Genomic DNA, 26555 nt, shown 5'->3' on the forward strand with positions numbered 1-26555 from the left:
TTTGTCCGAGCTGGACTTGAGCCAGTTTACATATCCTTTATGTCCTCCATCTGTAAAGGAGCTAGAGCCTCAGTCTGGGTCAATATATTAGATGATAATACTTAAAGTTGTGGAAAAGTCTGTTCTGAAGGAAAAAAAAAAAAGATATGTCCATGTAATGATCATATCATTAATACTTGTTCTAATTTAATTGGGTTATTAGTATAACTTGTAAAACTAAGAAACTTCTTTTTTGGTAAGAATTTACATAATTTGCTTCCTGACACACATAAGCTTACATCATTTCTATTAAAACACCTTAATAAACCTGCCATATGTTTGTTTCAAACAGTCAACATGCAGCAATAACTGCAAACAAGTAATTAATTAATAAAAGTAATCTCTTCTCCTTTCAGCTCCATCACTGTCCAGGCCCTGGCCCAGTGTGGGACTCCAGAGTGCTACAGTGCAATCCTTCAAATCCTGAGAACTGGAAATGTGAATCCACTTGTGGCAGACCTGGTCACATACACCCTGGGACTGTTGCCTTCTCCAACTCCACAAAGAATACGGGAAATTCTTAACATGGCCCAGTATCAGCCAAGTAGAGCTTCATTCTATGGCTTGAGTCATTCTGTTACTAAGTAAGTAAGGATAGTATGCAATCATACAAAATTACAGTGCTCTGAGTAAACCCAAAGAATGTTCACTTTTGTTTTATTTTTATTTTCATGTATTTGCCCTTTAGGAATAAAATGTAGACATTTCCCAATTTCCTCTTCTGTTTCTGATGTGTTTATCTATTTCTTTAGGTTCTACAATCAGAAGAAGATTGTGACAGAAGAAATAGCAGATGTTGCAGACTTCATGGTATCACTGCTTGGCACTGATTGTTCTGGGGAAGATGAACTCACATACCTCACACTTCGGGTATTTTTATTTCCTTCTTTCCTTATGCAGGCTATTATTATAATACTAATATTAAATTGTATTATATGATATGATATTATAAGATATTATAAGATATTATATGATAATCTATGATATATATGATATGATATGATATTTATTATCACATTACTTCTCTTGGTGGAGAGGAAGTTTTTATCATCTTTCTGTGTTTTCGTCACTGCCAGGCTATTGGAAACATGGGTGCAGTAATGGAGAAAGCTAAACCCAGTGTGAAATCTTCTCTGAAGACATGCATCAGAAATGAAGCTGCATCACTTTCAGTTCAGAAAGCGGCCATCCAGGCATTCAGGAAAATGACAATTACTGAAGAGGTAAATCGGTGCAAGAACCAGGATAAACTGTCTCAGTTCACTTTGACTGTTCACAGGAGTTATTGAATATGCAAAGCTATTCCCATTTTTTAAATTCTGCTGTCTCCCTTTTAGCTGGCTCCAGTTTTCAGAACCCCTTTAGTAAGTTTCCATACACATAGCTGGGAAACCTCCTGGTGTAGTGGGTGTTGCTCTTTTGAGATGCAGTTTCTTTGTCTAGTTATTCTCAGTTTAAATGGGAAGACCAAATCTGTTCCTTTTAGTGTCTTAAGTGTCTTCTGCTTATTTAAAAGTGGTGTTAACTAAGAAATTACCCCAGACTTAAATGTATTCAACTAAGAAAAAAGTCATGTCCCTATTTTATACTTGCATTTTGTCGTCATTGTTAACAGTACTGGGTAGATGTGTGTTTACAATGCAGTGACATTACAGCATCCCTTACAAAATAGGTATCATTAAACAGAACATTTCTGCTCAGTATGGTGAGATAGTTTCAATATTGAAAAATTTCATCTCTAAAAGATATGCTCTCATTTCCAGATAAGGCTTAAAAAGTCTGGGAGACTGGAAACACCTGAAACTCATATCCTCAGATTCAGTTTTATACATTTAAATTTTTTAATTATTACTTAGTTTTAAATTATGTTTTTTTATTTTTCCTGCAGCAGTAGATTTTGAGCATCTCCTTTTCCTAAATTGAATGATTTTTTTTCCAAATTTTGATAGTTTGTCTGCACACATGATTTCCAATTATCAAAAATCAGAATTCTTAAGTAAAAGTGTAACCTGTATGTACAAGATAAAAAATAAAAGATAAAAAAAAGCAAACAAAAAAGATAAAGAGAAAAAAGAGGGGAAGCGTAAATTAAAAATATAAGAAAATAAAGGATAAGAGAGACTATTTATAGGATCATTTAGTGACAGGACAAGGGAGAATGTGCTCCTATTAAAAGAGAGTAGTTTTATATTAGACATTAGAAATAAATTCTTTACTGTGGGGGTGGTGAGGCTCTGGCTCAGAGAAGCTGTGGATGCCCCATCTCTGGAAGTGTCCAAGGCCAGGTTAGAGAGGGGTTTGAGCAGCCTGGTCCAGTGAAAGGTGTCCCTGCCCATGGCAGAGGAACTGGAACTAGATGGTTCTTAAAGGTCCCTTCCAATACAAATGATTTTGTGATCCTCTGATTCTATGAAAATCACTTTCAATAAAGCCGTAATTCCTATGATGTTTTCTAGCAAAAGAAAGTTTAACAAAATAACTTCAAAAAAACTATTGTGATAGGCTGTAGAAATAAGGTATAAAAATAGGTATGCAGTCACTAAAGACTTGGACTGGTGATCCTTATGGGTCCCTTCCAGTCAAGAATATTCTGTGATTATTTCACCCTATATATCCCCAAAAGGGTTTAGCAATATCATCCGTGAGCCAGTTCATCAATGCAAACCTCTCTCTATTTGTGTAGGACCGTTCAGCCCTTCTCAAAGCATTCCAAGAACTGGATGCACCCGCAGACAAACGTCTAGCAGCCTATCTCCTAGTGATGAAAAATCCCTCTCCAAGTGATCTTGCAAAGATTTTGAGAGTCCTCACAAAGGAGAAGAGTGAGCAGGTGAAAAGCTTTATTGCCTCACACATTGCAAACATCCTGGACTCTGAAGAACTGGGCATCGAAGAGTAAGTGAAATTTAGGTCTATATTGGTCTCATTGGAAGAAAACAGTTTTGCCATAGCTGCAGTAGTAGTTATCTAGCAGTGCAGTTTTGGACTGGTTTTTCTGTTTATTTGGACAAGCACATGAGCTGAGTAAACTGGCTTTGTCAGGACAGTGCCAGATTATAGTCTTTTCCTTAAGTCTTATGTTTACTGTTAAATATGTGCAGAGACCTACCCATTAGCAATCAACACAGCTGTATGAATGTCTGCAAAGGCATTAAAAAAACATTAACTAAGACTAAATGAGTGTATGGAATATATACTAATCATATTTTAATTGCTATCCTCTTCCCTAGTCTAAAAAGCCAAGTTGAAGAAGCTCTGAAAGGAAATCAGCTCCCAACAGCCAAAGATTTCAGAAAATTCTCACAAAATTATCAGATTTCAAAAAGAGTTTCTGTACCTGGAATTGACCCCATCTCTGCCAAAGTAGAAGGAAACGTGATATTTGATCCAAACAGCTATATTCCTAAAGAGACCATGCTGAAAACCACCCTGCATGCCTATGGATTCAACCCAAGTGATGTCTTTGAGGTACAACAATTACCAAAAACATTTGCTAGTATTCAGCTGCTTTCTTTCTCATTTCTGTTTTCTTATAACAACTTTCTGTGAATAATGTATTTTTTTTACAAGCCTTGGGAGAAATCACTGTGACTTCAAGGGTACTTTGATTTTGTCTCAATGGACTTTAGAGCAAGCCATCCATTATGTGATGTCACTTGCCACTGACTGGATGGACGACCCTGTGGAAGTTATTAAAGGGCTCAGGGTAAAATGAACCCATCCATAACACACTGACTTTGTGCTAATGAATCATCACTGGCACACTTAAGTACTCATAGTAGATTTTAAGTGAGATACAACCAATGCAGATATTTTTTGTTGAACCTCACCATAGAGATAAAATCAATTATAAGACATAGTTTCCATATCTTCTGTTAAGAGTCATGGGCTTCTAGGATACACTTTAAATGCATTTTTTGCTCCCCAGAAAGTCTACTTGTTGTAAAGTTCCAAAGAAAAGGAGGCAACTGTCTCAGTTATACGTTGTCCTTTCTGTTCATTTCAGCTTGGCTTGGATGGAAAGGGATTTGAACCAACAGTGGAAGCATTGTTTGGAGAGAATGGATTTTTCCCAGACACTGCAACCAAGGCCTTGTACTGGGTTGATGGCAAAGTGCCAGAGAAGGTTTCCAAGGCACTTTTTGACTATTTTGGTTACTCACAGGATGGCAAGCAGGATCAGGTACAGCTTGAAAACATTCTCTGTGCAGCACAGCATTCCTATCTTTACACAGTAATCACAGCACTTAGTTCTTTACTCTATATGTTCCTTCTACTCTATTGTGAGATAAACAGAAATCCTTAATGTTATTTAACAGCATGGTTTCTTAATTGTATTTGGAGGGACCTCTGTGTGGGGAGAAATCTATAAGTGCATGTGCAGAATAGCTGGCCTTCATGAAGTACCTGTTCTAGATATATGACATTTCATACTTCATATAAGTCTGTTTTATTGCTTTCTGACTGAATTTTCAGGATATTGCGAAAGGAATAATACTTAACCTTGAAAAACTGATAAAAGAATTGAGCAGCAAACAAGCTCCAGAAGGAAGAGCGTATCTAAGGATCCTGGGAGAAGAACTTGGGTACATGAAACTCAATGATTTTAAACTGCTGGGAAGCTTGATTTTAAGGAGTGTTAAAACTCTTCAGACTGTTCCTGAAATGGTATGTTTCTGATGTAGCAATGTGCATTATCAACCTTTTTTTTTTAACAGATTTTTTTAAGATTTAGATTGTATTTAACTATTATGCAAAAATATTTGATACCAGCATGAAAATATAATTATTTAAAATAAAATACCCAGGCTTATGTAGAAGGACTGAGAAAACTATGAAGACTCCCCAGTAACCATGTGGCATCCTCCTGGAGGATTGGTGAGGGGAAGAAAAAAGGGAAAGTTCAGATCATATTGTATTATTAGGACATCTACTGGAACAATTCCCGAAACTTTGGTACTGGCTATTAAGTTACATGACTAAATTTTAAATTATGTAAATATGTGTTAATATTAAAAATGTCATCCTTGTCAAGTTAAAAAGAAAATATGTAGTAAATTTTGGGAATATTTGGTAATATCCTTCTTTCATTGAAGTAAAATAATGCTTTGCCATTATCTTTGGGGAAACCAGAATATTACATGGTATCTAAACCAATTCACCTTTGTATGTGTATGTTAAGGTAGACAACCTGTGTGTGTCAAGGCTGGTAAAAAATCTGCTATTAATTAAAATTTCAGCTTTTGCTGACAGTTTTTAGTATATTTTTTGAAGCAGTGAATCTGTGGAAGTTAGATTCTTACTCCATATAAAGTTAACTTTTGGATTATAGAGTTGCAATCATTCCCTGATCAGTTTGAAAAGTACAAAATGTTCATATTCCAAAGATTTGTTAGTGTTCATTTCCTTGTTTGTTTCCCAGATTGCACAAGCCATCTCAAAAGGTGTTGACAGGGATCTATTTGTCCACTACATATTCATGGACAATGAGTTTGAGCTTCCAACTGGAGCAGGTTTGCAATTGAAGTTTGCCTTGTCTGGAATAGCAACACCTGGGGCAAGAGTAGCTGCAAAGCTTCATCAAAAAAGCGTAAGTTCCAATAGTTGTCTATATTTTTGCTCCTTTTAATAATCTACATTTTAATTTATGGGTTAAACTGTAACACTAGAAGCATTTTAATGATTGCAAAATGTTCTCAATATTAAAAACCCTAACTCATTGGAGGTCTTTGGTAATTTGTGGATGACATTTAAATTAGATTAAGTAATACATATAATAAATTACAAATGAGACATAATAAAATGTATGAATTAAAAGTATTTCAATCACTCTTTCAAAAATAACACTTTTTGATCTGTTTATTTCTCTCCCCTTGCACTCAAAATACAACAGTAGAAAAGCTACACTATGTGAATTTGCTGTTTGAGCCTAAAAGTAAACAAAACATTTTGTTGGGGCCAATTCAAAGAGAAAAATTTGATTAGCAGTTAAAAGAAATATTGAAAATTGAGTCAAGTAAAATATTTTTTCACCTGAGAGGGAACATCTTAAAATTGTAGCAAGAAAAAAAGCATGTGACACAAAATTCATTATCCACTTAAAATTAAAAGAAAATAAATTTTCCATTCTTTTTTACAGTTCTAATAACTATCTTGCTGTAACTTAATCAATATTTTCTAAGAATTTCTTATTAGTGTCAGTTAATCTAAACTTTTCATTTTCTACCATATACAAGATCTAAATCAAAATAATAAATAAATTCTCAAATTTAGTACTTGTTGCCCTTCAGTTAGCTTTGGAATACTTTCCAGAATTTTGCATTCTGTCCTTTCTTTCTTAATGGCCAAAGCAAAAGGTTGACAATAAGCCAGTGCGTGTTTGGAGAGATTCAAATCTTGGATCCATTTATTTTTTGTCATTTTGTTTGTTTCCTCATTGTCTTTGAAAACTGCTATTTTTTTTCTTACAATGGAGAACTGGCTCATGTCTTCAGATTTATAAATACATGCAAGTAGCTCCATGTAGAAAATCTTTCTGAAGCATGAGTATTTTTACATTAAAATACGTAGGGATTCTTGCTGATTTGTATACCACAGTTACCACTTATACATTCCATTTGATTATGTGATTTGGGAATCAGATTTTTTGAATAGCAAAATCAATTCTGTAAAATGTTCCTCTGTATTAACAGAAGTGGTATGGGGTTTTTTTTTGTATAACCAGCAAGAAGTGTATTGGACCAATAAATACCCCCTTTTTTTTATTATTAAATAGATGCAAGCAGATCTCATTGCTAAACCTTCAGTAGCAGTGGAGTTTGTGACACACCTGGGAATAAATATGCCTGAATTTGCTGGAAGTGGTGTGGAGATGAATTCTAATATTTTCCATGAATCTGGAATAGAGGCACATGTTAGTGTAAAAGCTGGACAATTGAAATTCAGCATTCCTGCTCCGAAGAGTCCAGTAAAACTCCTCAGTATCAGGTAATGACAACTGAATGAGAACTTTCAAGGCTATGTTCTTCCTTCTGTTCTTGGTTTTTATTGTGGTGGAATTGAAAATCTAGGTCAGGCATGGAGAAATTTTCAGTTCAGAAAAATCCCAGACATTGTAAAACTGCAATAACTTCTTTTGTAAGACAAGCAAATATGCCAGATAAGTGGTGACTTGAAGTCATGGCTTACAGATTATTTGTTACTATTTTTTGAATTTTATATAATACTCTTACTATTTCCATTATTTTGTTTAATTTCATATCAAATTATTATAATAGCAATACATATTTTAAAATTGAATTTAAATGAACTACTTACATTAATTTTAGAGAGAAAAAATGGCTCAATACACTAAATTATAATTATCAATAATAAGACCTACATCATGTAAAGCCAGATGTTATTTTAGTTAGCTCCTACATCAATAAGGGAATTTTATCCAGAAGTAACTGTGTTAATGGGACATCTGAGCACCTGTCCTGGGAATAAATTGCTGACTTTTCTGTTCCAGCAATACACTGCATTTGGTGTCTCCAGCCAAAACTGAAGAGATTCCAACTCTGATAGAGAACCAAGAAACCTCAACTTCTTGTAAGCCTTTCATTCCTGGTCTAAATTTCTGCACCAAAGTATTGTACCCTAATTCCACTGACGCAGAGGCAGTTCCTTATTTTCCCTTGACTGGAGAATCCAGGTAAGTCATGTCAACTGAGACTATGTTTATTTTGTGCTAACTACTTTCCTGCTTAGTCTCCAATAGTCTCTCACATCAATATTACCTTTAAAAAATAATTCAAAACTTACTGGCAGCAGCAGCAGCTCAGAAAGAGAGCTGTTGAGAACTGTATTATTTCTTACGTTTGTGGTCATGGATAAAAAATTTACATTTGTTTACTTCTTCTGTAGATTTGAGGTTGAATTAGTGTCCACAGGCAAAGTAAAGGAATACTCTGCAAGTGCAAACTACGAACTGCAGAGAGAGGGAAATGACCAGATTGACACCTTAAAGTTTGCTGTCCAGGCAGAAGGTAAGTGTCAAAAAAAACCCAAAAAACCTGTGTGTCTTTTCTCAGTTTTGAACTGTCATTTTATAGAAAAGACATTTTTAGTAATAAATCTTAATAGTACTCTTAACAGTGTAAGATAGAATACCATCTTCCCCCCAGGCAGGCCCACAATTTAACTAGATTTCCTTTCAGGCAATCTCAGTGCAAGATTTTCATGATGAGAGGCTGATTTTGTACTTTGAATGATTTTAATAAAAGTGTGACTTTGGTGAATGGAAGCAAGGAAGAGGAGATAATGAGGGGGGTCTACATAAGCATGAGAAAAATATGTTTCTTATGAAATACAGAATGAAAGCATACAAAACATCTGTGGGGTCATTTAAATAAAAAAAGTATTGATGGATCAGTGGGTCAGCCCATGGTGTGTTTAGAAGATGAGAAGAAAAAAGATGGCCCAGTTGCAAGTCAGACTCATTAAAAGTTGTGTTAGATCTTTAGTGAGATATAATTGTCAGCTGATTTTTTTTGTTCTCCTTTTAAGAAAAGTCCAAACAGATTCCACAGTTGTGAATAAATAAAGTACATTATATTTTCTAGGTATAAACCAGCATGAGGCCACATTGACCTTCAGGTACAACAGAGGCAAAAAAATTTTGACCAGTGATGTCCAGATTCCAGATGTTGGTGTTGACTTTGGTACAAACTTCAGAATTACTGATGAATCCATTTCTGGGAAGAAAGCATACACCTTTGTCTTAGATGTCAACAACAAGAAGATTACAGAAGTTACTCTTACTGGCCAGATAAGGTAACCCAGGAAAACATTTAGAATTTAAGAGCTGTCTTTGAAAAGCTTTCACTGGATGTGAAAATTGGGCAAAATTTTATCTTGTTTTGGAGAAATTTCTTAAATACCGACACAGATAAACTTGCCATTGAAGCCCCATTATAGAAAAATTTTAAAGTATTTTATTTTTAGTGTAACAAATGCATACATATAACACATTGATTGATCTTTCCTACTATATGTGTATATATATATATATATATGTATAATTTGTATTACAAGTTCCTTGAAGTAGTTCTTCCATGTTTGCATGCACATGACTACAAGAATGCATTGTACTACTGTTATTGCAGGTGTGATAATCCAAGGATATAAACAAGGCAAGGTTTGTTCAGAGAGGTATTATCTTTTACTGGATATGCTTGGCTCTAAAAAAAGTTATTACATCTCCACATGAAGAAATCCAATGGCACTCAGTAAGAAACAAAACCAAAAATAACTGAGAGCTTCCTGTAAAAATTCCCACGCTTCTCGATGAGAATATTTCCGGGAACATCTACAGGGGAGCTAACAAAAATGTTCAGCCTGCCAGGGTTTCTAAAATTGTCTGCCTCAGAAGCCCATAGTGAAATGGGCTGATCACATTCTTTAATAAACCTCAGTCTTCCATGGAATTCTGTGATCTTGATGGTGCCCCAGGGAGTCTTTGTCTTTGCTGTTCATGTGGAATTGCCTCTGATATCAGTGGGAGCTTTGGACAGATGTCAGAGACCTCAATTCCCTTTCATTTGCACTAACATAACATTAGAAGCTTGCTCGAGTCAACAAAGTTACAGATATAAAATAAATGTGAATAAAGGAAAATTAAGCCCACTGGCATAATATATTTTGCCAAGTGTTTTGTTTCTATGTGATTCATGGCCACAGTCTGTGTCCTGAGTAGAGAATTAGCTTGAGTAAGGCATTTAGAATTTGGTTCAGTTACAACTTTACCAGGACAGGTACATATTTCCATCCTTTTCACTCCTTTGAAATTAACACAGACTCATCACTGTGTGTATCTGAGCAGTGGCATTATAATAGTCTACTACAAGTTTTCCAAAGTAACTAGCATAAGCTGAAAATACTCATTGAATTAGAACAGTGTTTACAAGTTTGATTCAATCTAATTTTTTTATAACACCTATTATGCCTTTGCTATAGATTTAAATGCTGAAATTGCTCCTGAAAAAATATAATTAAATATTTTATTCACATTAATTTTTTCTTTCACAGATATGCTGGAGTGGAAGAGGCAACATTAAGAGGCATCATTGCTTTTCCTCGCCTGGAAACTGAACTTGAAAGTGAAGCATTGGTTAATTATTCACCAAACAAAGCATATCTTCAGATCAGCTCAGCTGCAACAATTCGTGGAAACTCAATTTCAAAAAGAGTTGTTCTCAGATATGGTAGGAGCAAAAACATGATCCACATACACAACCTGTACATTTAAGCAACTTTTTTTATTAGTTCATAGTATTTCTCAAAATAAGAATATTACTAATTTTACCTTTTTTTTTTTTTTTAATTTGAATTTTAGATGCTGAGAAAGTTGAGCTAGAGTGGAATTCAAGTGCTAGTGCTGCTGTGAAAAAACTGTCTTCTGTCTTCCCAGCTGACTTTTCAGACTACCCAAAAACTCTGGAGAAGCATACCAACGAACTTCTGGATCGGAAAGTGGCTCACACAGATATGACAATGCGCCATATCGTGTCACAATTTATCGTGGTATGGTTTTCAACCTGCAGTAGATATCCAGTACATAGCCCTGAGGAATTTTTGCCTCCCCCATGAAAGCCAAAATAAGAACTAATTGTAAAATCACTCATCAAATCGAATAAGCTTTGTATTTCCAGCTTTGATAAGAATGAATCACTTTATTTTTTGCAGATACCTAGACCCCAGTAGTTGGGTAGTTCAAATAACTTTCAAATACCTTCACAGAGAAGTCCTAAAACTTTTTATTTACTTTACAAAACTTTTCTCCTCATTGCAGGCAACCAACACCTGGCTGCAAAAGGCATCAAAAGATATCCCTTATGCCCAGACTCTGCAAGACAAACTAAGTGCACTGCAGGAACTGAACATTCAGAAACTTAACCTGCCTGTTTTCACCATTCCTGAAGAACTTTTCCTGAAAAGGTAGGGAATAAAATTAGGATAGTGAAACAGGAAACTGAAAATAGATATTTGTTCACACTTTAGTGTTACTTTTTTTGCTTTGGTTTTATAAAACAGCATGGAATTGCTGTAAACATTAGCATTAGATTTGGAATGACAACAAAGAACTTTACAGTCAGAGAAATGAAATTATATGGAGGAATTGATGTACATATTTAATACAGATTCGATTTCATGTCGTATGTGAATAGATCCCAAAGTATTGTATTGTAAGACATACCGAATAAAAATACAGCATTCAACAGTCTTTAAGCCACAGAACTACCGAAGCCATGTCTCTCATAGATTTGTGTCCTACATCCCTGCTGACACTTTGGCCATCACCCTCATAGCTCTACATTTTCCTGTGCAGTCCTGTTGGACAGTTCTTCCCATTCCCCTACACATAGTGGTTAACCTCCACCAACAGAGCAACCTGACCTCCTCCCATGCCTGACATGCTCAGAGGGAAGGTGTACTCATATGGACTGGATGCATGCACTAGTTTGGTCCCATCCCTTCTACTCACAAGAATTTCACAGGACTTGTATGAATGTCATTACCCTTCTGTTAAATTTCATAGAAATGAAATGCTGAAATAAATGCAAAGGACAACAGAGGCTAGTGTAAGATTGGATTCGAAAAACAAGTGGAGAAGGGTCTTCAATTTTGTATGTCTTACATCTGTTTTCCCATGTATTCTCTTTTATTGTGCTAATATGGTATGGTGTGTTAGTGCTACACATCTCTATTGCTACCATTGTGCTCCTGAGCTAGTATAAGCAAGGAAGAAACTTGGTTTTTTCTCCTAGGTTGTTATCATCTGTGCTAATAATAATGGTAATAATGGGGTATTTTACTGCTCTTTTATGTAGCTTTTTAAAGGACCAAATTTCCTTTTGTAAAGGAACAAAATTTCAAAGGCATTTGCTTAATTTTCATCTTAGGATGTAGCTCTAAGTGTAAAAATTCAAGATTTTGCAATATGAAAGACCAGTTACGAAAACAAGAAAAGTATCTTTGCCAGCCTATTGTTCATTCAGAAATTAAGGCCAAGTTTCTTTCTGTTTTGCCTTTTCCTAATTACACTTTTTCAGCCAATGATCCATTTTTCAATCCTAGTTCCTGGTCGCATGCTTAGATTTTATTCCCTTTTATTCAGAATTTTAAAAAATGCTGAATATTTAGATGAAACTTTTGAAATGGTTATAATGGGAAAGATAGATAAATTCTTAACACTAATATGATTTCATGCATTTCTCTAAGAATACATCACTTTTTAAAAAAACATAATTGCCTTTTTCTGTTACTCAGCATCCCACAAGTGTGCCAGTAATTTTGGAGGATTTTTTAAAATTTTACCTGCATGTCCCTTTGTTTATGAAATAAGAGGAAAAAACATTGAAAAAATTCCCTGGTATCAAAAATACTTTTGATAAATACTGATGAAGGAGTGCTTGAAAATGTTGACATTGAAGTTTGATTGTTACATTTCTCTCTAAAACTAAAATCAGGACATTGATATAAGCATGTAAGGAAGCTCAGTATCTTGGGCAGAGGAGGAAATCATGAAAACTCCTGTATATGCTTTATGAACTTAGTTTCTAACAGCCTATCTTTCTATCTTTATTTTCCAGTGAAGGCCGGATCAGATACAACTTCAATAAAAACAGTTTTGTAATTGATATTCCACTGCCATTTGCGGGAAAATCATCTGATGAGATATGGATGCCGAAGACTGTTAAAACACCTCCTCTGGTAGTGGAGTCCATGGGAATAAGTTTGACATCTCAGGAATACAGAATCCCAACATTTACTGTTCCAAAATCCTATCCTTTCCGTGTGCCTTTGCTGGGCAAGTTGGAGGTGTCTGCTAATGTGTACAGCAACTATTACAACTGGACAGCCGCGTACACCGTGACTAACAGCACCACAGAGAGAGCAACCAGCGTAAAAGCTACCTATAACACAAATGCTGATTCAGTTTTGGAGCTGCTTTCCTACAGTGTGAAAGGTAAGGAAGTTTGCTAGACGTCAGTGCTTGCAAACCTGCTTTAATTATTTTGTATCCCTTATATCAGGTACAGTACTTTCATTCCTATTTAAAGACAGGTGTTGCATGATCTTGAATCACTTTCCCTTTGATTTTAAAGATATTGGGTGTGTCTGTTTATTCAGGCACTGAAAGTGAAGAAGTCAGTTTTATTCAGTTAAGACTTTTACAGTCCATGTTTTCCTGCATGTTCCTTACTGAAGAAAATATCCTTCAAAACTGAAGGCATGATTCTACAAACACTTGTGCAGCTGGTAAATCAACTGTTTTCAAAATCAGGTGTGCAAATGTATGTGTAGGTATGCCCACAATTTATTTCTCAGTCTATTAATATGTGTATATATGTATATAAAATTGTCTTATCTTTTCTTGTGTCCATATATTGTCATAATATGGTATTTTTAAGTTGGTTCCCCTAAAATTGCAGTTTCGGTTCTTAAACAGCAAAAGGACAACCTGACTTCATTTTCTTCTAAGCTCCTCACCCTACCTGAGGCATGATAAACAAAACACTAAAATCTAGGAATGTTAGATATGGGCTATTCCTGAGTCCATCTTCTTAATTTAAATAATGACATAATTTTATGCTATTTCACATTACTATATTTAGTAGTGTAGCGTAGAAACTTAATTTATTTTTAGTTCAAAACTTTAGCTTCAAATATCAAAATAGTAGCCATTTTTACTGAAATATTCAGTATTTACCAAAGCATTTAGGCCTCTAAAACAAAATGTCATCACAGAAATTGCAATTCAAGCAGTAGCATAGAAGTTCAGTGGCATCAGACAAGTTCTCAAAAATTAAAAGATATAGACACACTTACCTTTTGTCTCTTTTTTCCTAATTAAGGTTCTGGAGAAGCATCATATAACAGAAACGGATTCATCTGTGCATACGAAAATCACCTGAAGCACAGAGTCTTAACATCAGTTTTTAAGCTGTCTGGCAGAAAGAATTATGAGCCTGCTCCAGTTTCAAACTACACCTTATCACTTACAGCATCAAGTACTCTGGGTCCTCAGCTTTCATTTTCCAGTGATATTGTTTCTGAAAAGATCAATAACATGAATACCAATAATGTCAATATGGAAGGGCAGCTGGAAGTGGCTTCAGTGTATGCAAAAAGCATTTACACTCTGTCTACCACATACAATGAAAAGAGGCGGGTTTTAGAAGGAAAATCAAATCTGAAGTTGGAGTCTTCTTACCTTCAGGCTACCAATCAGATATCTGGCAGATACAGTGATGGTTCATTTTCCATTACTTCAGTTTCTGATGTACAAAATGAGCTATTAAAGAACACAGCTACACTGAAGTTTGAAAACAGCCAGCTGAAAATGTCATCTGAAACCAACGGGAGGTATCAACATACTGCAGGTGTCAATAAGCTTGAAATAATTTTGTCAAAGAAGATGGCAGCACTTCGATCTGAATACCAAGCCACTTACAAGCAAATCCAGTATTTTGCCGTGTTTGCAGGTTCTCTCAATTCCCAGGACCTCGTTCTCAACACTGATATCTCCCTGACTGATCAGAAGAATCGAGCTGCACATAAGTCATCACTCAATGTCAATCGGTATGGTCTAGCCAGCAGTGCAACCACCAATATGCAGTTTAGTCCCTTGGCAATTCAGAGTGAAATGAATGCCAAGCTCGACACTGCTGGAGGCTCCATGTCACTGTCCTCTTCCGGGCGCTATGGGAAAAACAATGCAAAATTCAATGTAGGTGGAAGAGTGAGCCTAACAGAAATAACGCTGGGAAGTGAATATCAGAGTACGGTTCTGGGTATGGACAACAAACATGTTTTAAATTTCAGAGTTAATAGAGAAGGACTCAAGTTTTCAAATAATTTGCAGGGATCATTCAAAGAGATTAAGTTGGAGTACACAAATGATTTGAATATTCCAGGCTTATCCTTAGCATTTGTTTCAAAATTGGACAACAGCTTCGGCTTTGACAAGTTTCACAAACATGTTTTTGACCTTCAACTGGAGCCTAGCTCACTAACAGCTAAACTGAGCAATAATCTTAAATACACTAAAACGGAAGTTTCCAACAAAGCAGAACTCCTTCTCGAGCCTCTGAATATGAACTTGGGTGGCAATGTCAGAGGAGCCCATGGAGCAGATGAAATAAGGCACACCTACACCCTTTCATGCGCTGGTCTAACTGCAGACTTGAAAACAGACACCGTGGCAAACGTTCAAGGTGCAGCAGTGAGTCACAGAGTTCATCTGGATGTGGCAGGACTTTCTTCCTCAGTTACCATGAACACAAACTGTGATTCCAAACCTCTCCGTTTCAGCAATGTTCTGCGTTCCACTATGGCCCCATTTGTCATCACGGCTGACGTACACACCAATGCTAATGGAAAGCTGGTTGCTGTGGGTGAACACACAGGAGATTTGTACAGCAAATTGCTGTTTAAAGCAGAGCCTCTTGCTTTCACTTTCTCCCATGATTACAGAGGCTCCACCAGCCATAGCCTGAAGTCTAGAGGAAGGTACACTACCCTGCTTGACAACAAAGTTCAGATGCTTTTTACTCCATCGGAGCAGTCAAGTTCTTGGAAACTGAAAAGTCAGCTAAACAATAATGTATATTCACAAGATTTCAGCACTTACAATAATGCAGAAAAGATTGGTGTGGAACTTAATGGAAGAGCTTTAGCAGATCTCTCTCTAATGGATAGACCAGTCATGCTGCCATTAACATCTGAAGAAGTTAATTTAATTGATCTATTGGGTCTCAGGAACAGCGTATCAGAGCCTCAAGAATTCAGCATCTCTGGCTTTGTGAAGTATGACAAAAATAAAGATATGCATGTTATCAGCCTACCCTTCTTGGAAAATTTGCCAGTTTACTTTGAAAAACTCAGAGGCGCCATTCTATCCACACTGGAGCCCATACAACGTTATCTGAAGAGCGTAGATATAGAACAACACATGAAAAGATACAAGGCAACTTTGAGCAAACTGCCACAGGACATTAACGATTACATGGACAAATTAGATATCAAAGGCAAAGTTAGCAGCATGAAAATCAATTTTGTTGCTTTCACAAAGGACTACAGAATAACATCTGATGATCTCCAAATTATGCTGGAAAAAGCCATGGACAATCTTCAAGAAATACTGTCGCAGCTGCATATCTATCTGATAAAAGTTGAGCAATACATCAAAGACTATTATGAGCAGTACGACATTAAAGCACTTATTGCACAGCTTCTTGATCAAATAGTTGAAACAATGACAGCTCTAGAAAACAAATATCAGGTAAGAACAATTGTAATCAACACCATTGAAAAATTGCGGGTTTTTTTCCAACAATATGATCTTAACAAAATCGGAAGCAGCACTTTGGCTTGGATTAAAAATCTTGATGATGAGTACGGAATTACAGCTAAAATACAAGAAAAACTAGAATCACTCAAGATTCAGATTCAGAATATTGATCTCAGAAGCGTTGCGGAAAATTTGAAACGACAGATTAAAGCGTTTGATGCTAAAGAATGTTTAGAAAAATTTAAGCGATCATTGCCAATCGAAAAAATTAATGAAATTCTTGAACAAATCAAAGACTTTATTCTAAATTGGATAGAGGAATATGAATTATCTGAGAAGATCAGCGCTTTCCGTGGTCGTATGCACAAATTGATTATAAAATATGAAATTGATAAGCAGATATATTTTTTAATTGACAGAATGATAGAACTGCTTAAAACGTACAGGATAAAAGAAACTGTCCAGAAACTGACCATCTACCTGCAAAATGCTGATGTGAAGTCATACTTTGATAAAGTTGTTGCTTTTGTTGATGATGCTGTCAAGAAAGTGCAAACCTTTGATTATGAAAAGATGATAAAGCAAGTCAACAAGTTCCTTGACATGGTTATTAAAAAGCTCAAGGCTTTTGATTATGACCAATTTGTAGACGACACAAATAAAAGAATTCGAGAAGTGACTCAGAAAATAAATGAGGAACTCAGAAATCTAGAACTTCCACAGAAAGCAGAAGCCCTGAAACATTATATAAGAGATTTTAGAGCTGTGATTTCAAAATACATGGAACAGCTAAAGGACACGAAGCTTGCTGCAGTAATTAACTGGCTCAGGGAGCTCATAGACTCAACAACATTTGCTAATCTTAAAGCCAAGGTAAATGAACATCTGGAAGACCTGCAAGAGAGAATTTCTGAAATGGATATTTCTCAGGAATTCCAGTGGTGTCTTCAGAAGATAAGCCAATTCTACAATTCTGTTGTTATATACATCTCTGACCAATGGAACACAGCTTCCAAAAAAATCACTGCTTTGGCTGAAGAGTATGATCTAAAAAATTGGGCTGAAAATGTAAAACAGTTTGTTGAAACTGGATTTAAAGTCCCTGAAATCAGGGCAGTTATAGTCACTATACCTGCCTTTGAGGTTAGTCTCCGAAGTCTTCGGGAAGCAACATTTCGAACACCAGAATTCATTGTCCCACTGACTGATCTCCGTATCCCCTCCTATGAGATCAATATTAAGAGACTAAAGGACATGAAAATCCCAATGAAATTTACTACCCCAGAATTTAAAATTCTAAATACCTTTCAAGTTCCTTCCTTCACAATTGACCTGATTGAAGTTAAGCTTCTGATTGTGAGAACAATAGACAAATTCATGTCTGCAGAATTTCAGTTCCCATCTATCGATGTCTATTTGAAAGATCTGAAGATGAAAGATATGCCTTTTTCCGATATTTCTTTCCCAGAAATACAAATGCCTCAGTTTCAAATACCAGAATTATTGATTCCAAAGCTAAATCTAAATGAGCTCCAGATTCCTAACATGAAGATACCAGAGTTCCAGCTCCCACATATCCCACATACTGTGACTGTCCCTACATTTGGCAAGTTGTCTGGTGCTTTCAGAGTCACCTCTCCATTTTTCACACTGTCTACACAAGCTGAGCTTCGTAATACCACAACATCTGCAAACAGTCCAGAATTTGTTACCTCCATTTCAGCTCAAACAACCTCCAAATTAGACTTCCTAGTTTTTAGCGTTACTGCAGATTCACGTCTGCTGGCCCCTGACATGAAACAGCTGAACCTTAAAAATGCCATGAAAGTCAACCATAGGTTCCTTAAAGTTGATCACACCAATGAAGTGGTATTTTTAGGGACCTCAGTAGTAGGTGAAGCTGAAACTAGAGCAAACCTAAATACAAAGAAAAATTCAGTAGAGCTACAGAATAACTTAATGGTCAAGCTGCAAAGAAAAATTTGGATGCAGAGTGGAATGGCATATTCTCACAGACTGAATATTCCACAAGCTGATTTCTCTAGCCAGGCTGATCTGATCAATAACATGACAACAGAGGTAGAAGCCGGACGCATATCATTTACCACTGCTGGTAAAGGAAACTGGAAATGGGCTTCACCTAATTTCTCCGATGAAGGCACTCATGATTCACTAGCCACTTTCAAGATTGAGGGCCCCAGTATTACATTTTCTGCCAACAACAGAATAAATGATAAGTACCTGAAAGTCAACCAAGCTATGAGATATGAATGCCATTCCTTGATGTTTGCAGTGTTTCAGATTCAGTCTGAAATGGAGTCGCAGCGTGTGGGACGTAGCCTTCTGAATGTGCAAGGCACAGTAGAGCTTCTAGGAATGAAAGTAGAATTAACAGGCTCTCACAATGCTCGGCTCCATGGACGGATTACCGGAACTGTAAATAATGAGCTTTCCTTCTTGGCAAACCCTTTCAAAATTCATCTTTCTACAAACAATGATGGAAACGTGAAAATCAGCTTCCCAATGAAACTAACTGGCAAAATTGACTTCCTGAATAACTATGGGTTTGCTCTCAGTTCTTCTGTTCAGCAGGTCAACTGGCAAGCTACTGGCAGATTCAATCAGTACAGATATTCCCATAATATGTCTGCTGGCAACAATGATGACAGAATTGAAGCTCATATTGAAATGAATGGAGATGCCAACCTGGACTTCCTAAACGTTCCTCTAAGCATTCCTCAGATGCAGATTCCCTACACTGGAATCAAAACTCCTCAGCTGAAAGATTATTCACTGTGGGAACAGCTAGGCCTGAAGGAATTACTGAAGACAACAAGACAATCCTTTGAATTAAATTTGAATGCTCAGTATGAGAAAAACAAAGACATGCATGCAATCCCACTTCCTTTAGCAAAAGTGCATGAAGTACTTAATAAGAACATCCTTTTATTCAACAAGCATTTTGAGAAAGGGAGAAATGCAGCTTTAGATTTTCTTACAAAGTCATATAATGATGCCAAAACAAAACTGGACAAATACAAAATACAAACATCACTGAACAAAATACCACGGACCCTCACAATTCCAGGATACACCATTCCAGTTGTGAATATTGAAGTTTCTCCTTTCACTGCTGAGATGCCAGCCTTTGGTTTCACGCTTCCAAAAGAAATAAGCACAAGAGGATTCACAGTCCCAATAATTGGCTTTTCAGTTCCATCTTACACACTAGTTGTACCTTCTTTTGAGCTTCCAGTCCTTCATATTCCCCAGGATCTACGCACTCTAAAGCTTCCTAGATTCAGAATCAACAACTCAGCAAACAACATCTTAGTTCCTGCCATGGGCAACATTACTTATGACTTCTCATTTAAATCCAGTGTAATCACTCTAACTGCAAATGCTGGACTGTTCAATCAGTCAGATATTGTTGGACATCTCGGTGTCTCATCCTCTTCTGTCATTGAGGCTCTGCAATTTAAGCTGGATGGTTCAACAAGTTTGACAAGAAAAAGGGGGTTGAAGCTGGCCACAGCATTGTCCCTGAGTAATAACAAATACCTAGGAGGAAACCATGATAGCACTATCACTCTCTTAAAGAGGATGATGGAAGCTACCGTGGCAACAAATATAGAAGTTGACACACCACTTTTAAAAATGAATTTCAGCCAAGAACTTTCTGGAAATACGAAATCTAAACCTACTCTTTCCTCAGTGATAAAATTAATGTATGATTTTAATACTCTCAAATATGGTACCAGTGCTAAGGGAGAAATTGCTCACAAATTTGCTTTAGAGAGCCTGACATATTACATATCAGTAGAATCTTCTACAACTGGGGGTATTGACGGAGTATTTTACACTGGAAATGCATTTTCTGGGAGTTTAGACCATGAGGTAAATGGCTATTTAAATGCTAATGGAGCTCGGTCATCCCTCAGATTCGAGGCCCACTCTAAAGCAGATGGACTCTGGATGATTGAAATCAAAGAATTACTTGCAGTTGAAGCATCTACCCGTCGTATTTATGCAGTCTGGGAGCACAATGGGAAGAATTATGCACGATGCACATCTCGTTTCACAACAACGGGGACTCAGAGATGCAAAGCAACCCTAGAGCTGGCTCCTTGGGATGTATCAGCAGATCTTCAGATTCAAGCCATTCAGCCAAATCCCTTCCTGGGCATGGCATCAGTTAATGAGGCTGTTGTAGTGAAAATCAGTCCTACAAACCAGAAAGCTGGCTGGAAGGGTGAAGGCCAAATTCACTCACTATCTCTCAGTCATGATATGCAGTTATCAAATGAAAACTCAAAAGCAAAATTTGATATTTCTGGTTCTTTGGAAGGATACATGGACTTCCTCAAAGTCATCAAGTGTCCCATTTCTGAGAAGAGCTTATGGGATATTTTGAAGCTGGACGTCACTACCAGTGCTGACAGGAAACAGTACTTGAATGGCTCAGCATCCCTCGTGTACACCAAGAGTGAGGATGGTTACTTTTTCCCCATACCTGTGAATAAGCTGACCGATGGCTTCACTGTCACTATTCCTGGGTTGCACCTAAAGGCTCCAAGCCCTGTCCTCAGCACTCCAGAGTTCAGCCTTCCTTTCACCACTCTCCAGGTCCCAGCATACACTGTTGACTTGCGCAACATAAAAATTCCACAGACACTAAGCACAATGCCATTTGATGTCCATTTACCCACACTGCCAAAGCTGAGATTCCCCAAAGTGGATGTAGGAGCAAATTATATTACATTAGAAGAATATAAAATGCCTTTTTTTGAGGTGACAATACCTGAATACCAAATAACCATGTCTCAATTCACTTTACCAAAGAGTGTTTCATTTGGCAGTTTCTCTGTAGATCTAGATGAAGTAGCTAATAAAATTGCAGATTTTGAAATGCCTACAATTACCATTCCTGAACAGAAAATTGAGATCCCCCCTCTGAAAATATCCTTGCCTGCTGGAATTTACATCCCATCATTTGGTGCCTTGACTGGATCTTTCAAAGTTGTTTCCCCTTTGTACAACGTCACCTGGAGAACAGACTTGACAAATAAGAAGGATTCTTTTGAGCATTCCATTGATTCTACCTGCAGCTCAACATTGCAATTCCTGGAATATGACCTGAATGGTAAGACTTTAAAATCCTATATGCCATGATTTTGAGGGAAAAAATTACTGTATTCTAGGATTTTCCAGATCTTTTTCCCCCAGAGTGTTGCATATGAAGGTGTTTCTATCTGTTTAGCATTGATTTTAGAAGACATTTCTTTTATCAGGAGTGGTATTTTTTCATCAATTAGTATCAGAGTCTCAGTCAGCCACCCTGAAGGCTAATGACTATATAGATATATCATGTGTGTCAGTCATATCCATGTTGAGATATAATGAGAATTTTAAAATGCTCCAGTTAAGAAAATGTTTTCATGTCTTTTTATTTGGGACATTGTGGGCATTTAGTTTCTTGAAGCATAATTTGACATATCAGTGAAATACCCCAAAACTGGCCATCTAACATACAACTGGATATGTCTTTTTTATTTTTTGTTGGTAATATACACATTTGAAATCTTTTTCACAGTTGTTTCAAACTATGAATATAAAGAAGGCGTGTTTGTCATGAAGACAACTGGCAGCTTTTCACATCGTGACCTGAGTGCAAACTACCAGGAAAATCTAACTATTTCAGGATTTCGGTAAAGATTTGCTCTAATAATGTAATTTATAATGCACATAATTGCAAATGATATGTCGTTGCTTTGATCTCTAATACCCCAGGGTGCTTTGCAGTCCTTGCCATTATGGGCTGTGTCCTTTTCCTTCTCAAAGTAACTTGAAAGCTGTTCCCTCTCAGGGTTTCTAGAACAGCTTTTCTCACCACCTCAGTGGTCAGAAAACCACTGAGACATAAACACAGTATTTTATAATCAGAGAAGTTCTAGATCTAACCATCAACATAGCTGGGTTTCTTCCCAGTGGATCCCTCTGCCACCACAAGCCAGTACAGAGTAATTTTTTTTCACAAGTGCCCACACCAGGAATTAGACTTGTCTCTCTTTCTGCCTGTTTCAATCTGCAAGCGTTGTGCTGATACATCCAAGGGACGGAATCAGTGAAGGCAAGTACAAATGCAGATAAACAGTAGTGTCCATACTCCTGTTGGTGGAAAAATTGTCGTCAGTTTGTAGAAATCTGTAGAAAGCTGACAATGGTACAGCTACAGGCTTTGTTTACCTGCCCTAATTTAATGAAAATTCACAACAGAACCCAATATAGTTTTATCTAAAACATGAAAATTGGAGTGACAGGAAGTTTTGAATATGTCAGGCTAAATTTTAAGAAATGTGGATAATAAACCTGATATTTTATTTTCATCACAAAAGCATTGTTTACTAATATATATATATATATATATATATATGAAATTATAAGTGGTGCTATGTTCAGACATACATCATTGGGGTTGTGCTTTCTGAATCACTTCATAGCTGTGTGTTTACTGTGGTTGCAGAGGCATGGAGGACTCTTTATCACTAGACATCATCAGCCCAACTTTCACAGATGTTCATGTGCGTTACCAAGAGAATGAATGGAAATCATCAGGCTCAATATCCTCACCCTCAGCTGGGACCCTTGCTTATGTAATGGAAAGGGACAATGAAACTTTAGTTGCCAGAGTGTACTACCAAACTCAGGTAAGCTTGATATGAGCAATAAAAACCAAAAATGTTTGATGTGGTCAGAGGAAAAGTTCCCTTTTAAGTTTTGTGTGTGTTTATGTTGAGATATAAATTAACCACCAAATAAAAACTATAGTATCAGTAATTAATAGTTTTATTTCCTACACTGGACTTTCCAGTACTAAAAATAGTATCTGTGTAAAGAGGTGTTTTCAAACCCTTCACAGATTTATTTTTTTCCATCTCTGTGGTTAAGAAGGCACATCCACTGAAAGTGAAGAATGTACAAAGTCAGTTCTAGATAAGCTACCCATCAGGTTTAATAGATAGCCATCAGGCTACTTGGAATTACTACATAAGTGACCATTATAAGAATAAGGCGACTAGAAGAGGTCAGACCATCTGTGAAGTATCTTTTTTAATCTGTTAATATTAATTTTTAATCTGTTACAATATATGTTTTTATTATTGGCATACTACAATAATTTCCAAACTAAAATATTAGGTTCCAAAATTATATACTAATTTAGGGATCAGAAGCAACTCGTAATTTGCTATTTATTATAAAAATGGAAAAACTATACAGGTAAATATATTCTCATTTGAGGATTTATTAACTTCTCTGAATAACTGTCTAAATTGTCTCATTTATTTAAATGATTACAAAATTAAATCCTCTAATATTTTCATATGAAAAAGATCCTTTTTGAATTCCCTTTAATTGATTTCAGGAATGAGAAGAAGGCTCATTTTCCCAAGTAATTCACCTGCCTTATAAGACATGATAGGCATTTAATACAAAGGAAGGAAAAATCTTATTTGCAGTCAGATATTAAAGACCAGACTAAGTTATGTTCTAGTCTTGTGCTTTGAAGGAGCTTGGTACAAGATAATTTCTTCCAAAATAAACTTTCAAGATGAGAGCAAACAGACAGCAGACAGACAGTGAACAAAAAACTGGAGAGTGATTGTCTTAATAAATGGTAAAATTAAAGATACAATAATGAGAATGTAAAAATACACTCATGAATAATATTGGAGTTTTCTTACCCTGTTTTGTATTTTCAGTCTGCTCCCCAGAATGACATCGACATACTAAAAGGTGAGATATCCCTTAAAGAACCTGACCAGATTCAAGTGAAATTCAACTGGAACGAGGATGCTGCCAAAGACTTGCTGTTGGGTCTGAAAGCAAGAGTGCCTAAAATGACAAATGCAGTCTATAGGTATGTTAATCGGTACCATAAGGAGCATACGGGACTGGAAATTAGTGCTGCCACCTTAAAGATGAAGAATATCATGCAGAATAATGCTGAAAAAGCATACACTTTTGCTGCAAATCAAATAGATGAACTCGATGCTCAGCTTCGCACAGCTGCCAATGAGGCCTCGGACAAATATCAGGAGCTGAAGTTCAAAGCTAAACGGCTTTATCGAAGAGCAGCAGATCAGGCCGAACACTTCGACTATCAAAGAATAAAAGCAGAACTTTTGAATGTTTTAATTGACATAATAGAACAGTACCACCAGAAAATAAAACATGTAATTGACTCAGCCACTGAATTCCTGAGAACCACAAAATTTCAGGTCCCTGGGTTGTCTGAAAAGTACAGTGGTGCAGAAATTTACCTCATGACTACAGAGAAGGCAGCAAAAACTGCTGATGTATGCCTTTCAAAACTTCAGGAGTACTTTGATGCCTTGATTGCAGCTATCAATGAGCTGGAAGTCAGACTTCCTGCTTCTGAAACAATTCTTAGAGGCCGTAATGTACTTGATCAAATCAAAGAAATGCTGAAAGATTTGCAGAACAAAATCAGGTGGACATTTGCTACTCTTCAGGAAGCTGACTTTGCAGGAAGGCTGAAGCAACTGAAACAAGCAGTGCAGCAAGTTTTTCAGAAGGTAGAAGAAATGGTTAGAAGCTTGCAATCCAAAACTTTTGAAGACATCAAAGTCGAAACACAAAAGCTGTACAAAGATGCAATGGCTTCAGAATTTGCCCAGAAGCTGAGATCCTTGACAAAAGATGTTAAAAAATACATTTCACAATTCAAGGACTTTAGCCAGAAGACATTCCAGGACCTTTCAAAAAAGCTGCACCAGCTGCTCCTCTATGTAAAGTCATTGCGGGAGGAATATTTTGATCCAACTACACTTGGATTGTCAGTGAAATACTATGAGGTGGAAGAAAAAGTATTGGGGTGGCTGAAGAATATCATAGATCTTGTCGTAGATTGGCACAACCAGCGTATTGGAGAGCTTGCTGGCATTGCTACACGCCTGACAGACCAAGTAAGAGAATTAGTGGAAATCTACAGTCAGGAATATTATGACCTTATAACTGATTTTGAAGGAAAAGGAAAACAGAAGATCATGGAACTCTCATCTGCTGCTCAAGAAAAAATCCGATCTTGGTCTGCAGCTGCTAAGAGGAAAATCGATGAACATAACAAGCAACTCAAAGAAAAATTCCGGGAGATCTATGGGCAGCTTAGTCAGTCCCAAGAAAAGCTAATCAGTGAAGCCAAAAGGTTAATTGATCTAACTATAGAGAATTACTCCGCTTTCCTGCAATATCTCTCAGAGCTTCTTCGCTGGCTTGAGCAAATAACAGCTGAGAGCATAAAGCCGTACGTAGCTGTTCGTCAAGGAGAGCTCAGAATACAGGTGCCCATGTGACTGGCAGGCCATTTACCAAAAGCCCCAAAAAAGCAGACAGGCACTCAGGAATAAAGTTGAAATGGCACACATACTGATTCAGCAAGGCATTGAGAAAGGCTCCAAGAAATGGAACGAAATGCAACACTTCACTAATGAACAACTTGACACTGAGCGAGTCCTCAGGAGATTATGGAAAATATCCAGCAGCACATGAACACCTGAATGGGCATGTAGAAGAGGAGGAGTAACAAGTTTCTACCAAAATGTATTTAAATATAACAGCAATCAGTATACTGGAGCTTCAGGTATATATGTTTGAATCTGAATTTGTAAATGAAGACTTGGTAATCTACACTAGGTTATTTTAATAAGCTTAATAAGCCAATAAATGAGTTCTTTATTACATTTTTGTGTCATTTATTATAACTACTTTTACTTGGACCATAAAGCTTAATCCAACAATTTTCAAGGTCAATGGGAAGTCTTTTCTGTAATTTCACAATATGTTGGATCAAGTTAATAATGTGCAATGCATATTGTAAATAGTCACAAAAGCTATGGAATACATAGAATAAACAGGTTTTAAGATAAAGGTCACATTCATAAGCCAGTTGAAGGAAGACTTGGAAGCACATCTATTTCCCAGCATAGAGATACCTTCATAGATAAGCAAGGAAAAGAGCAAGTGTAAAAACATGAATTTAAAAAATTAGAAATTCTGAAAATGGCATCAAAAATTGAAAATTAACATACAAATATGAACATATATAGAAATCTGACTCCTGGAAATTTTCAGATAATAATAAAAAGGTTTTTTAATAAGA

At 36.5% G+C, this 26555-nt stretch overlaps 1 protein-coding gene across 1 annotated transcript in view; it reads left to right on the forward strand.

Annotated features, from left to right (window-relative positions):
- Positions 1–26136, forward strand: part of APOB (apolipoprotein B) — a 35598-nt gene extending 9462 nt beyond the window's left edge. The window contains 22 exon segments of the mRNA XM_005485102.4: positions 396–623; positions 792–909; positions 1116–1262; positions 2723–2934; positions 3270–3507; positions 4046–4222; positions 4516–4707; positions 5462–5629; positions 6815–7026; positions 7550–7732; positions 7945–8066; positions 8643–8853; positions 10108–10283; positions 10415–10602; positions 10871–11016; positions 12672–13048; positions 13938–21518; positions 21969–22083; positions 22899–23082; positions 24136–25745; positions 25747–25907; positions 25910–26136. Coding sequence (XP_005485159.4) covers positions 396–623; positions 792–909; positions 1116–1262; positions 2723–2934; positions 3270–3507; positions 4046–4222; positions 4516–4707; positions 5462–5629; positions 6815–7026; positions 7550–7732; positions 7945–8066; positions 8643–8853; positions 10108–10283; positions 10415–10602; positions 10871–11016; positions 12672–13048; positions 13938–21518; positions 21969–22083; positions 22899–23082; positions 24136–25745; positions 25747–25907; positions 25910–25953 — 12790 coding nt within the window. The 3' untranslated portion in view covers positions 25954–26136.
- Positions 26137–26555: the final 419 nt, after the last annotated feature.

This window comes from Zonotrichia albicollis, chromosome 3 (genome assembly GCF_047830755.1).
Source record: "Zonotrichia albicollis isolate bZonAlb1 chromosome 3, bZonAlb1.hap1, whole genome shotgun sequence".
Classification (NCBI taxonomy): Eukaryota; Metazoa; Chordata; class Aves; order Passeriformes; family Passerellidae; genus Zonotrichia; species Zonotrichia albicollis.